Here is a 14,577-nt window from a genome sequence, read left to right on the forward strand (position 1 = left end):
TGTGCAGCAATATAAGTGTAGCCTGCTGTCTTTTATCTATGAATCAGTGCCACAAGAACAAATTCCCTGACATCTGTTTCCTATGATGACCAAAGAGGTTCTAAAACACATTTTCTGAATTATCTGGATTTCTTTATGTTGGGTATCTTCAGATAATCAGCACCAGGAGGAGGCTGAGGAGGGACAAAATGAGGAGACACAGACACGCAGGCAGATAAAGACTCTGGAGAGTTTTAATTCTTTCCCAATTCCACATAAAACAAATATAAAAAAGTAGAGCGCTCTCTCTCGATTCAGAATCAGCCCAAGCCGACATGAAATCCTCTCTCCTCTCATCATTTCTCCGGCTCCGTCTGGACTCAGACAGTTCTTACAGTTTTAAAAAGACCCATTCATAAGAATACGAGCAGGATGTAAAAATTAACAAAATTTTCAAAACCAAGCAAAAGAACAAAACAAAAAAGGAACACTACAGCGAATTACTGACAGGATTTGTCAAACAGACTCTTGTTTGAATTCCCACTTTGAAAGACGTCCTCGCTTCGAATGGCACCAAACACAAAAACTAAAAAAAAAAAACCTAATGGGGCGATTCTTGATGCAAGAGCTGGTAGTTTCTCATGTGTAGGTTGAGCACAGGTACTGTGTGAGCACAGATACACATTTCATTTCATCAGATTCTGTGTGTGTGTGTGTGTGTGTGTCTCTCTCTCTCAGAGTTGCAGGGCACAGAACTGCTGGTAGACGGCCAGGATGTGAGGGTCAAGCTCTGCAGTGAACAGCAGGTTCTCCAGGGTCCCCATGTACTGCTGGATGGTCACATGGTGCTGCAGATCGAGGCGAGACAACACGTCATCGAGACGATAAAAACAGACTTTGTAAAAGTAAAGTACATTTAGTCAGTACCATACGTGACATCACTGGAATCCATTTATCAGATTCCATGCAGCCTCCTCTGGAGCAACAAAAGGCTTTAAACTACCTATTCCACATGTGTACTCCCCGAGACATCAACACTTTAGGTGTATTTTATTTACTACATTCAGTATAAAATGAGTTTTTCCCCACCTGTGTGTGTGTGTCTGTGTGTGTATGTGTGAGAATGTTTTACCATGAGAAAGATCTGCTGAAGCCGCTCGATGCAGTTTTTGTACCACGGCGTGCTGATGTCGACGCTGCCCGTCTCACAGCGAACCAGATGCTCCGTCAACAACATAATGAAACGCTGAACAGAAAAACGACATGGTACGCGTGTTAAAGCTGCAACAAACAGGGTTAAGTAAGTTTACACCTAGAATAGTTTCAGGAGATTTTTCCCAAAATGCTGAATTCTTTTTGAAGCTTCACAAACAAAAGGCAGCTACAACTTCTCTACAGCACTCACTGTCAGATTGATTCAGACAGGCTAGCAGAATGTCGCTCTGAGAAACTGAACCAAGACCTTTTAAAATGTACTTATTGTAAGTTGCTTCTGATCGTCTACCATGTTCCCTGAATGTAAATGTAAAATCCTGGTGTACTCGTCATTAAATTCACGATTCCTCACTCCAACAGTCTTTAGTACCTGGAAGATGACGAGGAAGAGGTTCTTCTGTTCGCTCTGAGCCGACTCCACCTTCTCCTGTAGCCTCTCGATCTGCTCCTCCAACTGACCCTCCTCATCTTCGCTGGCCTTGTCCATGTCTTCATCGTCGCCGCTGTCCCTCTGATGGCAAACAAACAAACATTAATGTTTAGCCTCATTCTTAAATCAGCTAAATTTGTGTCTCAAGGGAATTCCTTTTATCAGTTGAAGTGAGCATGATGTGCTGGATGAAGTTACCCTCTTGTGCTGCTGTTTTTCCAGTTTATCCTTGGCCTCCTCCAACTCCTGCTGGATCTTCTGCACATGTTTATCCATCTTCCGGATGGTCGAGTGCAGAATCTCCCAGATGAAAAGTCTAGATGAGGATAAGAGAGTATTTTGAGGAGGTAGCCAAAGAGAAAACACACTATTCACAGGATATATACAAATATGCTGCACCATGTTTTATATCTTCGAATTAACAAAAAAAAAAAAAAGACCCACAGACGTCCAGTTGATGTCTCACATCTCACCTGGTGAACTCATGAGCCATATCTTGAGAGAAGAGCCAGTTAGCAACAGCGGCACAGTCAACAATCTGCGTCCGAATCATTTTGTCCACCAACACTGCGATCATCTGTAACACATCAAAGACACGTTACACCAAACTCCACATTCAAAATGCACATTTTTACAAAAGAACAACAAAAAAAACATCAACTGAATGACTGAAGTGTTTCAGGTTTGAACCTCTTCAATTTGAAGTTGTTCTGTGTGTTTGTACCTGCGGGTGATTCCTCCACACGTCATAAACCACCTTGAGGATGTGCAGTTTGCCCTCGTCACTTTCTGTCAGGTTCTTCAGGATCTCATGGAATCTAGAGGAATCAGAGGAAGGTGAGGCCAAAATGTCTGGAGTCATTCAATACAAATCCTGATCGTATTCATCCTCATGCTCATGCATGAATAGAAAAGAGGCCATTATTTTCAGTCTTTTGCTCCACTTTAAGATAAATCCATTAATTTTGGTCCTTAATCTGCTGAAATACAATGAGACAACTGGAAACTAAGACAAATGATCTGCGAATCATAAAAAGTTAGGAGTATAGACTAATGATTTAATCAATTTCAAGACGCTGAGTAGAAGCAGTTTGGGTTATTTTCTTCACCACAGAGTTTGTTTAACATGTTTAATGCTGTGGTGTGTGTTTGTCAGCTTGTTAGTGGTTGTCAGGGCAGAAAACCAAGAAGAAAAAAAGGAAATTCAGTTAGTTGCAAATTTGTGGTGAACTTACTTTCCGAGGGCACTGAAGGAGTGACTGAAGGATTTGGCAGCCAGATGGAGCAGCGTCTGCAGGAACACATCGACCTTCAGGGGGTTGAAAGTCTCCCCCTCATCTGAAAATGGAGAAAGAAAGCAATAAAATGAGGATGAAAAAGGTTTTTTTTAACCCACAGGCTGAAATGATATTTGGTGAGATCTCAAAAAACCCGTCTGATAACAGCTAAATGTCATTCTTATTTGGAGACATAAAAATGTTTATTTTTTGGTGAACTAACAGAGGTTATGTAATCCACCCACCTGGAACACTGAGAGGTTATGTCCTCAGTAGAGTAGTTTGATATCAAAGTGTTTTAAAGATGATTACTGAAGGACTCTCAGCCAAACAAATGATTAATGCCATTTATCATTCCTCCCTGATGCTTTACCTACTTTCATACATTATGTAAAATTAGATTTTTGTGTATTTACAGAGACAAAAATGAAATAGCTCCTTTTTTTCCACACAGAAAGAGTCAAAGAAGTCACAGCACTGTTCTTCAGCAGGAACAAGTGATGATATTATCCTCCAAGAAGAACCAGAAAAACATAAAGACATCAAAATGAAGCAATAAGAAACTAACCATCATCATCTTCTTGGTTGGGGTTGGGCACATCTTTGAGGACGGTCAGGATCTCTTCGTTGGACGCTCGGTTCTTGATGGCGTTCCCGACAGCGACGGACACCGGGTAACCTGGTAACGAAGCTGTACGGCAGAGGAGACATTTTGTTCAGAGGTAATTTAGAAACTTCTACACCGGTTACAGAGAGATCTGTGGAATTATCACGGCTGACAGAGGAGCATGATTCTGTGGCTCGGGAGGTAGATTAGTAAGTGTGCTTACAAGCGCTCTCATCTTCGTATTTGTAGATAAAGACAGGTTCAGCTGGGATGAGTGCTGAGAAGGTTGGAGGGACGATGTCCACTATCCGCTGATGGTACGAGAGTCTGCAGAGAAAAGAATAAACACTACTTTAGTTCATGGGGAAACTATTGAGATTAAAGCGTCAAAGGCAACATTTTATCAGGGAAAAACGATCAGAAAAACATGGGTAATATTTGACTTCTTCAAGGAGAAATGTTTCAAAGTTCCACTAATTGCAGAGAATACAGAGTTAATACTATATCAGACACAAAAGCCTGACTCTTCCCTGATCTCCAACACTGTATTACCGCAGTTAAATTAAATACTCGCTTCAACTTAATATGAGCGATAGGAAGAGAACACATTTAAATTTGTGAGAATAAGGCTTTAATACCTCATACACTTCTCCAGAACCTCTTTGACAAACTTGGGCTTGGGCTTGTCGAGATCAACGGTCAAGCAGTCGGACCTAATAAAGGACAAACAATACTGTCAACTGTTATTTACAACAATAAATAGCTGCTATAAAAAGCTTTTTCTGTCAGCTCACCAGTCATCCCAGCTCCATCGAAATTGGAAGTTGCTCAAGTGGTGGGCAAACCAGTTGATTAGTCTGGTTATAAAAAGGAAAATGGAGAGAGACGTGATGTGTAAAATCAGACAGGAACTACTTCACCATATGTTTTTCAATCATCCAGTAAAAGTTAAATTACCTGTCTATGCAGGTGGTGTTCATGGTGTCCAGTCTCATGTAAAGCATCTCTGTGGCTTGGGCCAACTAACAAGCAGGTGTTAAGAAAAAGACCTTTCTTCAGGTGGAAACAATGTTGGTTTTGTTGGCTGTTCTGTGCCTTTTTCAGATGGTGATGAAGAGAATTCAGGTAGATTTATGATTTAAAATCTGATTTTAGATTAAATTCTGCCATAGTGGGATATCTTAAAGATGTATTGTGAAACATCTCTGCATATGCATATGAAGTTAACCCTGTGATAAATGCCAGAATACATCAAACAGCGTCTATGTTGCCTGGCTACTCTGTCACCAATACTATTTGAAGATCTGTTAGGTGTGCAGCATCTTTAGGTTTTTTTAGGTAAGCATACCATGGACCAGGTTCAGACATATCTGTGTATTTTGTAAAACTGTACTGACATAAACTGCAGTGACACAAACAGTCAAGGATACAACTTGTGGCAAAGACCCGGGCTGCAGTTTGCAGAGCTCAATAAGCAGTGTGGTGTACATGACGTCGATGTGAGGCGGAATGGGCAGCTGGAAAAGTTCTCCAAAGATCACCTGAAAAATAAAATAACTGCTGATAAATATTTCAAACCAGACTCTGCTTTGAAATCAATTGATTTTTTTTAAAACATGAATTGTCAAAAACTTGTTTACCTCCACAATGTGATAGTTGAGCGGGATCTTATTTTTCCCTGGATAGCTCAGTAACTGAGCTGCACTGAGAGGTTAAAAAAAATAAATAAAAAAATCAGTTTAACGTTTAAACATTTGAGCAGGTGATTAAACAGTCAGACAAAATCAAAGAACATGACTGTGTTTGATACCCACCATGTTTTCCTCTCTTTCCAGTGAGTCTTGATGATACAGTGCAGGTTTTCTTCTATGACAAATCTCTCCACAGAATGGCTGCCGGGCATAACGGGGCCCTAATGATGATTAAAGAGGACATAAGTTTGTGGATGCGGCACAGCAGAAAACATAGCCTGTCAGCACAAGGTTAAAAAGGTCACATTAAAGCACATTCAATGTACCAAATCAGTGACATGTTGCTCTGTGTTTGTACCTCAGGGGCGTCGGTGTAGTCGAACATGCGGAAAACAACCCGGGGCATGGGGTACTGGGCGTCGGGCATGTGGCCCGGTGGGGTGAAGGGGGGAAGGTTGTGCTGCAGGGCCTCACAGAGCACACTGTCAAAGGCGATGTACGGACGAAGGATGTGGCGCTCCTGCCAGCGGTCTTTCTTTAGCTTCTGAATCTGAGCCCAGAGGCAGTCCAGGTACTGAAAGAAGGACGGAGAGAGAGAACGAGTCACATTTTAACAGAAGCTGGCACAATAAGAAAAACATCAGCCATTCCTGTAATGCCACTAAGGTCAAATCAGATACTGCAGCAAATGGTCAAAAGTGATAGAACATGAAGGCTAGTTTGTGGGTTCTCACAAAGTCTTTTAATTATCTAATAATAATATCATGCAAGACACCAACTAACAATACAGGCAGGTTTAAAGAGAGATACAGGCAGGATCTTACTGAAGAAGACTGAATGTTTCTATAAGACGGTGCCAGTGGTTAGCAGAAAGTATTCAGATTATTTTTATCCTCACATTTAAGTTCCTTGTAGTGCCCCTTAAGGAGATAATGACTGATGTGACCTTAGCACACAATTGTTATTTTGTTAACAATTAAAAAGGGAGAGCTGAAGTTCTTGCATCTGTCTCTCACCTCCTCTTGTGGGTGGGGCTTCTCCGCTGTCCACACCTGCAGCATGGGGACATGCGTCTTTACTCGCCCCCTGGAAATTATAAAAGAATTTGACATAAAAGGGGAGCTGACTATTTAAAGCCTTGAATACATTACAAGAATGTTTCAAAAAATAAAATGTAGCTCATGAGCAGGAAAAAGGGGCAGAAATTTTACTTGAGGTAGCCTTCGATCTGGCTGAGAAGTCGGTCTATCTCAACATCCTTCTTCTCGTAAAGCTCCTTACCGACCCAGGGCAGACAGGACAGCACCACATACACAAACCAGTCCGACCGAACCTGAGAACACAAACAAACAATTTCTATACATGTTTTTAAGCATATTTCAAGAAACTGGTGTTTGAAATCAAGGCTTGGTTTGGTGCTAAACTCTTAAATTAAATCTTTTTAACTATGTAGTGTAAATATTGTAAAATCTAGGAGGTGAACAAAATGGTAGAATAACTCCATCCCAGCCTGTTACCTACCTGTGGTACATCCTCCTCTTGAGTAACACTGACAAAGTTTTCAAACATGGCCACCATTGAAGGAGCAGCGATCACATGGCAGTTGACCAAGTCAGACAGAAAACGCACCTACAAAAAGAACACGTAGTGTTACAAGAAAAAAAATGTACAAGAACCATCTGCTTTGCTAGTAAAAATTCAGCTTACCAAGTAAACAGCCTCATTGTACAAGTTGTTCTTCAGTGTCTCCTTGAGTTGCCTGATCATGGCCTCCACAAACTCGCCCCCGAAGTTGTAGTTCCTCGCATTCAGAAGGCCGACTAAGGTTGTATACACAGTCAGCTTCTCAGGTAGGAGGCGGGCGCTGCAAAAATGAAAGCGGCTCAATGAAAAACTACCATGCAAAAACTCATCATTTCAATAGAAAAAGGGGGAGAACTGGTGTGAACTTACACAGAACATAAAATACGCAGGATTTTGTTTTTGTAGTTCGGAAGGTCAGCCTCCAACACGCCTGCAAGGCCCTCCAAGTTGCTCTCCAGGGATGATGTACTCTGAAAATGAAGCAATTTAACTTTTGAAATATGCATGATTTTTTGCTTTTGGAAGTAAAACAGTGCGACAAATGGATCACAGTGAGATGAGACAGAATACATATAGTTGACGGAACTATATTGCCTGTGTGGGCTCTTTACCTTCTCCCCCACACGACATATCAGTGACTCCAGCCGGTCTTCAATTTCAATGGGCTCCGATGTTCTTCTCCTCTTGTGGGCCTGACCTCCTGGAAGGGTAAACAGGAAACAAAATAATCACAGAGTGAGTGGAGTGGGAAATATTAGCTGTGAGAATAACTCAAGGGCAGCCAGGATGGGAGAAAAGAAACTCCAAAACAGAATTAACACCTGAAATGTGATTAATACTATTTCAAGACCTGGACTGCAGCTGACCGCTACTGTTCTAAGGTGTTTAATAACGTTTGAACCATTAATAATATCATATATGTTTTAAAAAGTGTTATCTCACTACTTGTTGAACATGATTACAACGTCATATTCTGCAGCATTGATTTGTCAAGGAAACCCACATAGTTTCTTCCTCTGGACTAAAGGGCAGTGGTTGTTTTTGTTCATACTGAATGGATAATATATGTCTCTAAAAAAAAAAAAAAGTCTGCTTCACTTACATTCCCTATGTAATGATATACTTACTTTTTGATTTACTTTCTGACCTATTTTGGACACATCTACATGATAAGTGAATAAAATATATAGGATTGCAAATGTTTTTTTTGGGGGGGGGCAATAATATACAAGAAATAGCTTTGTCTTGCTTAGGACAGGTCAGATGTAGACCAAAAAACTTACAAGGAAGTCTAAAAATTACATGTACAAGTACATCTTCTAAAATTAAAAAATGCTAAACTGACAACTCTCAGTCCAAGCAAATATAAAGTATCATCTGCAAGAACATGCTATAAATTAACATTTGAGAAAATGTTTGATTCAGTGTTTTTGGAGCTTGTCCTGTAAGTCAAGAAGAAAATAAAGTCAGGGTATCGCTGCCACTGTTGCATTTATTTAGCCCGTTGTCATTATTATTATTTTTTTTATGTGTGTGTTGTGTGAGTCTTCCACAATATACGACCTTTAAATCTATGAACAACCAGGGACGCAGTTTGTGGTTAGATTCTTACCCCTGAGAAGCTTAATTGTCGGTAAATAGTGATAACACTTCACTAAGTCAGAGCTGGGATGATTTTGCAAATACTGACTCAGGGTGGCTTTTCTCTTTAACTATGCATAAATAGGTAAACTTAGGTAAAATTAACCCATCGTCAGTGAATCACAACCGACATTATGAGGATAAAAAAAATTGCATAAGTACCTTAAATAAAAGCTATTCTGACTAGGTTATTTGTATTAATCACATCATTTGGTGGTCACCGCCCCCATGTCGATAAGCTAACCCTGCAGCTAACAGTAACCGCGTAACGTTACCGGTTAATTCTTGCCATTTACACACTTTGCTCAATCTTCACGCGTGAGAGTCACACATGCGAACACAATTATCGACATATAACAAGTGTTTTGCACTTTTTTGGACAACAATGACAAGACTGAGACATGGCCTCGCTGAGTAATCTTTAACTCAGCATGCGTGAAAGCACCGAGCAGGAGATTAACTATACAGAAAACACGCTAATGTTAGCTATCTGCCGCCCGTTAGCCAAACGCCTGTTTTACGCATATAACGTCCGCTTACCGTCATTCTCGTCGCTGTGGCGCCTCCTGGACATTTTCCACTCGCTATGAATGTACGATAATTCGACTAGAAAGTGAATGTGAAACAAAATAATAATTCGGCTAAACAAGCTTCCAGATCCTTCAGCCTGGCCGCGAACACTAGTGCAGAAAAATAATAGCGGTCTGATTCAAGTGAGGCACATCCGGTGCAGCACGGGGTCAACCGGAAGGTGCAACATCCTTTCCCCCCCGACGTCTACTGCTGGATTTCCTGCTACACGTTTGGTCAGAGTTAGGTATGAAAGATGTTTGTATTGTCATTTTGAAACTTTATTTTTTATTAAGTCAGCACTGAATACCTGGTCGTGTTACTCAGACTTGCTCAGCCCACAAAGCGAAAGTAGCTACTAAATTTTAACATGTAACTTAGCTAAAGAGTATTTCCGAGCTAACTGAACTGAGAGTCATTTTTAAAAGCTGTTTAAAAAAGACATGGCAGCGGATGATAAACCATGTTTAGAGTTCATGCATTTGGAAGTCGACACTTCGACATCTAAGGTTAATGGACTGAAACGGGAAAAACTACTTTCTGCCTCACAAAGGAGGTACTACAGCTTCTGCAGAAGGAAGGTGAGTGACAACAACAAACATTGAACACCTGACTGATGGTAAATGGCCTTATTTTCATTGATTTATTATTATTATTGTTATTTATTACCGTAATTACCAGATCTCTAGATTAGTAAGCACATGGTTGTATTTCAGAGTATGAACAGGTTCACTAATAAATGTCATATACGTGTGTCAATAATTGCTAAAGCCAACACATTTTATATGGCACCACCAGTGTTTCTTTTCCTGGTCTGAAAGGCTGAATTAAAGTAAAGTGAGGTAATTTCCTGTTATCAGGCTATCCCATGTTCATTCTAATACACGCCTTCACCCACTTACTTATCATACATTCCTGATAGTTCTTAAAAAATATAGTCATTCTGTTAATCTTCAATGAAAGTTTTTTAATAGTCATCCCTACATCCCTATTGTTGCAATATTGATTTTTAGGTATTTTGTTTATATTTAATTTATATAATATTAATTTATTATTACTTTATGAAGAGTTCAATTATAATGATGATATTTTTTGTTTATACAGTGCTTGTGAAGAGACCTAAGGATGTTATAACCTAAAAATATCACAATATTATTTTAAGCCAATATAACCTGGCCCTAATTCAACTATTATTAAAATGTCTAAATAATATGTACTCTCTCTCGATTATGCTAAATAATAAAAAAAAAATGATGGAGAATAAAGAAATGTACTGATTTATAAATTGTACATATTGCATTCACAATATAGAGTTGGATGAAAATGGGCTTACGGTAGCTATATGAGTATTGATACATGTGACTGCTAGCAAGTCAGAAGAAATGGCATTATTATTTTGACAAAGATATGTTTAAGGACCTTCAAAAACAGTGTTGCATTACACAACTTGTCCACCAGAGAGTACTGAAAAGTTTATTTTCTCAGTGGTAAAACAAATCAATATGTGTGTTGGGTGCAAATCATTAAATCTATAATGTAAGGGATTGTTAACAAAAATGTTTGTTACTAATATGTAATATTCTGCTGTCAAAAAATCACTGTCACTTGGGCTAAATTCCTAAACATAATGGCTTACATTGTAGCATATAGTTTATATCAAAGATCAGTGGTTGCTAAACAGTGATTCCAGATGCACCAAGGTCACAAGCTCATTCTAAGGGGGTGTAAAGTGTTAACTTGAGGACTAGAAAAAGAGAAGGGAAGGTCAGTCTTTGATTAATCCAGAGCTGCATGATATTGGACAAAAACATTGCAATTATAATATGATTTTCTTTTACATATTTTGTGATATGAAAACTACAGGAGTTTTCAGCAGATAACTGCTGAGTGGCAGAAAATCTACTATTTGGTGACAGTGTTAATATTTATCAAGTGCTGTAAAGTTGGTGTTCAGCCTGACTGTTGTGAAAACGAAAAAATCCACATCTAAAATGTGAAAGAGTGGAGTTAATTTGCTTTATTCGACACTGTCTGTCCTGAAATCTGAAGACACAAAATGATGCTGTGATTTCAATGCTGAATCAATATATCATGTAGCCTTAATACAACCCATGCTCTTGATACTGAAACACATTTAACTGTAGATTTTAAGAGAGGATTGACTTCGCCACATTTACTTCTCCACAGTCATTCGCTGCCTATGTGGCGTCCAAGAGGGATGACACTCAGGAGGACAGCAGGTCATCTTGGTGCTGCTGTGGCCAGACCTTTAAGGAACACTCTGCCATTCACAAACACGTGGCCAGGACTCATGATATGGAAATACAGGAGCTCACGCAGGCAACATACAAATGTTTGTTAAACCAGCTGGAGGAAGAACCTGAAGCCCAGCAGCTGAATGAGCATAAGTCTGAACCAGTGGACATTTCTGTGTGGATACCTGAGACTGGGCACATATCTGAGGAGCAACTACAAAAGTACTGGTCACATTTGGATTGTCACACTGTTTGTGTCTTTGTATTGTTTTAAAGTAAAAGAAACAAAACATTGTATGACGTTTAATTGCTGAATTGTGATATCTCTCAGTGTATTTTCTTTTTTACAGTGGTCCAGGGACGGTTCTCCTCTATTATCACTACTGTCAGCTGGAGGATCCACATGTCATCTGTGCTTGGCAGAAAGCTTTGTGTGAGAAGCTCCACTTGACAGGCAAGGTGAATAAATTCTTTAATCCTGCTTCCAGCTGGGAGATTGTAGAATGCTTACAGAACTGATCAAATAAATACGTGTAGACATGCTTCTAAATTGGTTAAAACAACGGATATTTTATTAAATTTATCTGTTTACTTTTAAAATATATAATGATCCGGTTTTTCAGGTGAGGGTGGCAACTGAAGGCATCAATGGAACAGTTGGTGGCACCAACATGGCCACTGACCTTTACATCGAAGCAATGTGTTCACATCCTCTCTTCAAGATGGATAAGGAGGATTTTAAGGTCAGATCTGGATTAAAAAAAGGCAAAATATGTGGCTTTACCCTCTGCGGATGAAATGTAGATGACATCATGTTTGTGTATGTATGTGTTTAGACAAGTGATGGTGGCGCAGAGTGTTTTACAGACCTGAGGATTGGGGTATATAAGGAAATCGTCCCAATGGGAGTGGATCCTGATGTTATTTCCTACCAACTAGCAGGTATAGTTTGTCTAATACTGTTGTAATACTACAATGAAATTCCGCCATTACTACAGTGATGCCATGGCCTATAGCTTTGTTTTATTTTGTATGTATGTGCATCGGTAGAATAATAAAGGTGTTTTTATGCTGTTACTGCTAGGAATGTGCCTTGCTTTTAATTTCACAATGTGATTGTTTTTCCCTCCTTCTCAGGAGTTCATCTGGAGCCGGAGGAGTTTCATAAAGAAGTTGAGGCCCTTTTGGCTGAAGGAGATTCCTGCACTGACACCATCCTCTTGGACTGTCGCAATTTTTATGAGAGTAAAATTGTAAGTGATACAGTTTGTCTCCCAAACAATTGATTTGCACAGCTTCTCCAAGGTGAAAATTAAAATGTCAAAGTATCATGATATTGAATTATATGATTATCTTTGATAATATTTTTGTTCCAGGGGCAGTTTACTCGTTGCCTGGCTCCTGACATCCGTAAGTTCAGCTACTTCCCGGACTATGTCGACCAGAACCTCGAACTGTTCAGGGACAAGAAGGTCTTGATGTACTGCACAGGAGGGATTCGCTGTGAGCGTGGATCTGCCTACCTCCGGTCGAAAGTAAGTTGACCGGCGGAAAGAATGGACTCTTTTTGTGAGGCAACTTATGGAACTAGTTGGTCAACTAACAACTCACAATGCTTGTAGGATGTGTGTAAAGAGGTTTACCAGCTGAAGGGTGGAATCCACAAGTATCTGGAGCGATATCCAGAGGGCTTCTATCGAGGGAAACTTTTTGTGTTTGATGAGCGCTACACCATCTCCTCCAACAGTGATGTCATCTCAGGTTAGTGTGTGCATTTAAGCCCCTATCAGCACATTACAACATTAATAAACCCTAACATTTAGTTGTAAATACCTGTGTCTCTGTCCAGACTGCAGGTACTGCAGCAGTCCCTGGGACAAGTACGAGCTCTGTTCCACCCAGTTCTGCTGTCAGCTGGTTCTATCGTGTCCCAGCTGCAGACAGAATGGACACACTGCCTGCTGCCCCACCTGCCAAACCAAAGGACAGACAAAGAGCGAGGCATCCCCCGCTGTTCTGCATCACAAAGAAGAGTGCGAGTGCACTGGTGGACGCCCCAGAATCCCTCAGGATGTGTAGTGATGGGGCATCAGTGATTGCAGCCACATACAAAATGCTTGTCATGAAGTCATGACTTTTTTAATCTAAATTAAGTAATTAAATTAAGTCAGATTTAGTGTATCTGAGAGGTTTCATTCTGGTCCATCAATCTGATTGACATTAGATGAAAAAAACATGTTTATCAGGCTTCAGTTGAGAAAAGTAAGAATACATCTGCACAGTCTGAGTTTTAATACGTGATTTTCAAAAAAACGTGAATGTCTCATCAGCAATGATGATCAGTTCTGTGTGTAGATAACAAAAACGCAGGTTTCTGGGACCGCAAGTGTTGCTAAAACACTTTGAAACCCCAAGCCTCAACACATCTGTGTGCCTTACTTGGAATGACACTGATTATCAGGGCTGACAGTCAGCTTTTATCTGATTATCAGAATCTGTGTTTTTGTGTCCAATTGCCAATAAAATATATCACCTTAAAATGAAATACTTTGGCTGTAACTACAGTTAGCGAATAAATGCAGAGCAGTGGAAAATGTAAGTACTCAAAATTGTACGTAAGTACAGTTCTTGAGTAAATTGTGTTTACTGATAATCCATCACTAGTTCTAAATTTGACACGATTTAAAACAAAAATTGTATTATAAATATATGTCAGTCCCAAATATTGGTCTCACTAATTACTAATAATCAGTATCGACCGCCGAAAGAAACATCTTAGTCGATTCCTTGATGACACATTGATAGAGCTGACCACAGCATATCTCACTTTAAGCCCATGTCAATATGAAACCATGCAAAAGTATGTCAAGTGTAGAGTCAAGTCTTATTTTCAGCAGGTCTTGAAGTAAAGAAACAGTTTCATCATAAGTTATTAGAAGTTATGTTTTCATGTCATGGATTTTCACAAAACGTGGATTGAGGATGGGTCTTGGTCTAGAATAGACCCCATTAACTTTTGGTGTGGATCTGGATTAAGGGACAAATCCAGGAATTATTTTCTGAGTTTTTTTTTAATGTGGCGAGGTTAGGTACATTCTGTAAAGGTTTTCAGTTTTATTTATATAGCCCCAAATCACAACAATTCTGGGCTACATAAATGCAGTACCGCAGAGAATAATGCATGAAAAATCTGGGTTATTTTGGTGGCTGGATTCTGTGAGTTAGTGCAATTTGATATGGATAATCTATCTTTACTTCTGTTTTACATAAGAAAATTATGTGACAATAAGGGAATATCGCAAAGCTATTTACACTGTTACTACCTGAG

At 39.7% G+C, this 14,577-nt stretch overlaps 2 protein-coding genes across 3 annotated transcripts; one reads left to right on the forward strand and one right to left on the reverse strand.

The window, feature by feature from the left end:
- Window positions 1-211: 211 nt before the first annotated feature.
- On the reverse strand, window positions 212-9,149 carry LOC119006988 (nuclear cap-binding protein subunit 1). The gene is made up of 23 exons (XM_037076203.1): window positions 8,965-9,149; window positions 7,395-7,483; window positions 7,153-7,253; window positions 6,907-7,063; window positions 6,721-6,828; window positions 6,411-6,532; window positions 6,216-6,285; window positions 5,558-5,773; window positions 5,323-5,420; window positions 5,149-5,212; window positions 4,939-5,049; window positions 4,466-4,530; window positions 4,303-4,365; window positions 4,147-4,221; window positions 3,732-3,835; window positions 3,470-3,592; window positions 2,860-2,962; window positions 2,349-2,442; window positions 2,098-2,201; window positions 1,823-1,940; window positions 1,565-1,705; window positions 1,112-1,225; window positions 212-827 (listed from the first exon to the last, which is right to left on the reverse strand). The coding sequence occupies exons 1-23, from the start codon at window positions 8,996-8,998 to the stop codon at window positions 714-716; spliced, it is 2,388 nt and encodes a 795-aa protein (XP_036932098.1). The 5' UTR covers window positions 8,999-9,149; the 3' UTR covers window positions 212-713.
- On the forward strand, window positions 9,132-14,197 carry LOC119006991 (thiosulfate sulfurtransferase/rhodanese-like domain-containing protein 2). 2 transcript variants are annotated; one of them, XM_037076208.1, is made up of 9 exons: window positions 9,132-9,241; window positions 11,182-11,471; window positions 11,600-11,708; window positions 11,873-11,992; window positions 12,086-12,191; window positions 12,387-12,502; window positions 12,626-12,784; window positions 12,872-13,010; window positions 13,099-14,197. In XM_037076208.1, the coding sequence occupies exons 2-9, from the start codon at window positions 11,311-11,313 to the stop codon at window positions 13,326-13,328; spliced, it is 1,140 nt and encodes a 379-aa protein (XP_036932103.1). In that variant the 5' UTR covers window positions 9,132-9,241; window positions 11,182-11,310; the 3' UTR covers window positions 13,329-14,197. The 2 variants fall into 2 exon arrangements, with proteins under 2 accessions (XP_036932103.1, XP_036932102.1); XM_037076207.1 differs by having other exon boundaries at window positions 9,210-9,575.
- Window positions 14,198-14,577: the final 380 nt, after the last annotated feature.

Source organism: Acanthopagrus latus, chromosome 18 (assembly GCF_904848185.1).
Source record: "Acanthopagrus latus isolate v.2019 chromosome 18, fAcaLat1.1, whole genome shotgun sequence".
NCBI classification, from domain to species: Eukaryota; Metazoa; Chordata; class Actinopteri; order Spariformes; family Sparidae; genus Acanthopagrus; species Acanthopagrus latus.

Excerpts from the sequence above, each read along its gene's own strand:
- LOC119006991 (XM_037076207.1), top strand. The coding sequence starts at position 9,438 with ATGGCAGCGGATGATAAACCATGTTTAGAGTTCATGCATTTGGAAGTC. Across the intron at positions 11,709-11,872 it reads AGCTCCACTTGACAGGCAAG|GTGAGGGTGGCAACTGAAGG; the intron begins GTGAATAAATTC and ends CCGGTTTTTCAG. Across the intron at positions 11,993-12,085 it reads TGGATAAGGAGGATTTTAAG|ACAAGTGATGGTGGCGCAGA; the intron begins GTCAGATCTGGA and ends GTATGTGTTTAG.
- LOC119006988 (XM_037076203.1), bottom strand. The coding sequence starts at position 8,998 with ATGTCCAGGAGGCGCCACAGCGACGAGAATGACG. Across the intron at positions 6,533-6,720 it reads AAGAGGAGGATGTACCACAG|GTTCGGTCGGACTGGTTTGT; the intron begins GTAGGTAACAGG and ends TTGTGTTCTCAG. Across the intron at positions 2,202-2,348 it reads TGTGGAGGAATCACCCGCAG|ATGATCGCAGTGTTGGTGGA; the intron begins GTACAAACACAC and ends GATGTGTTACAG.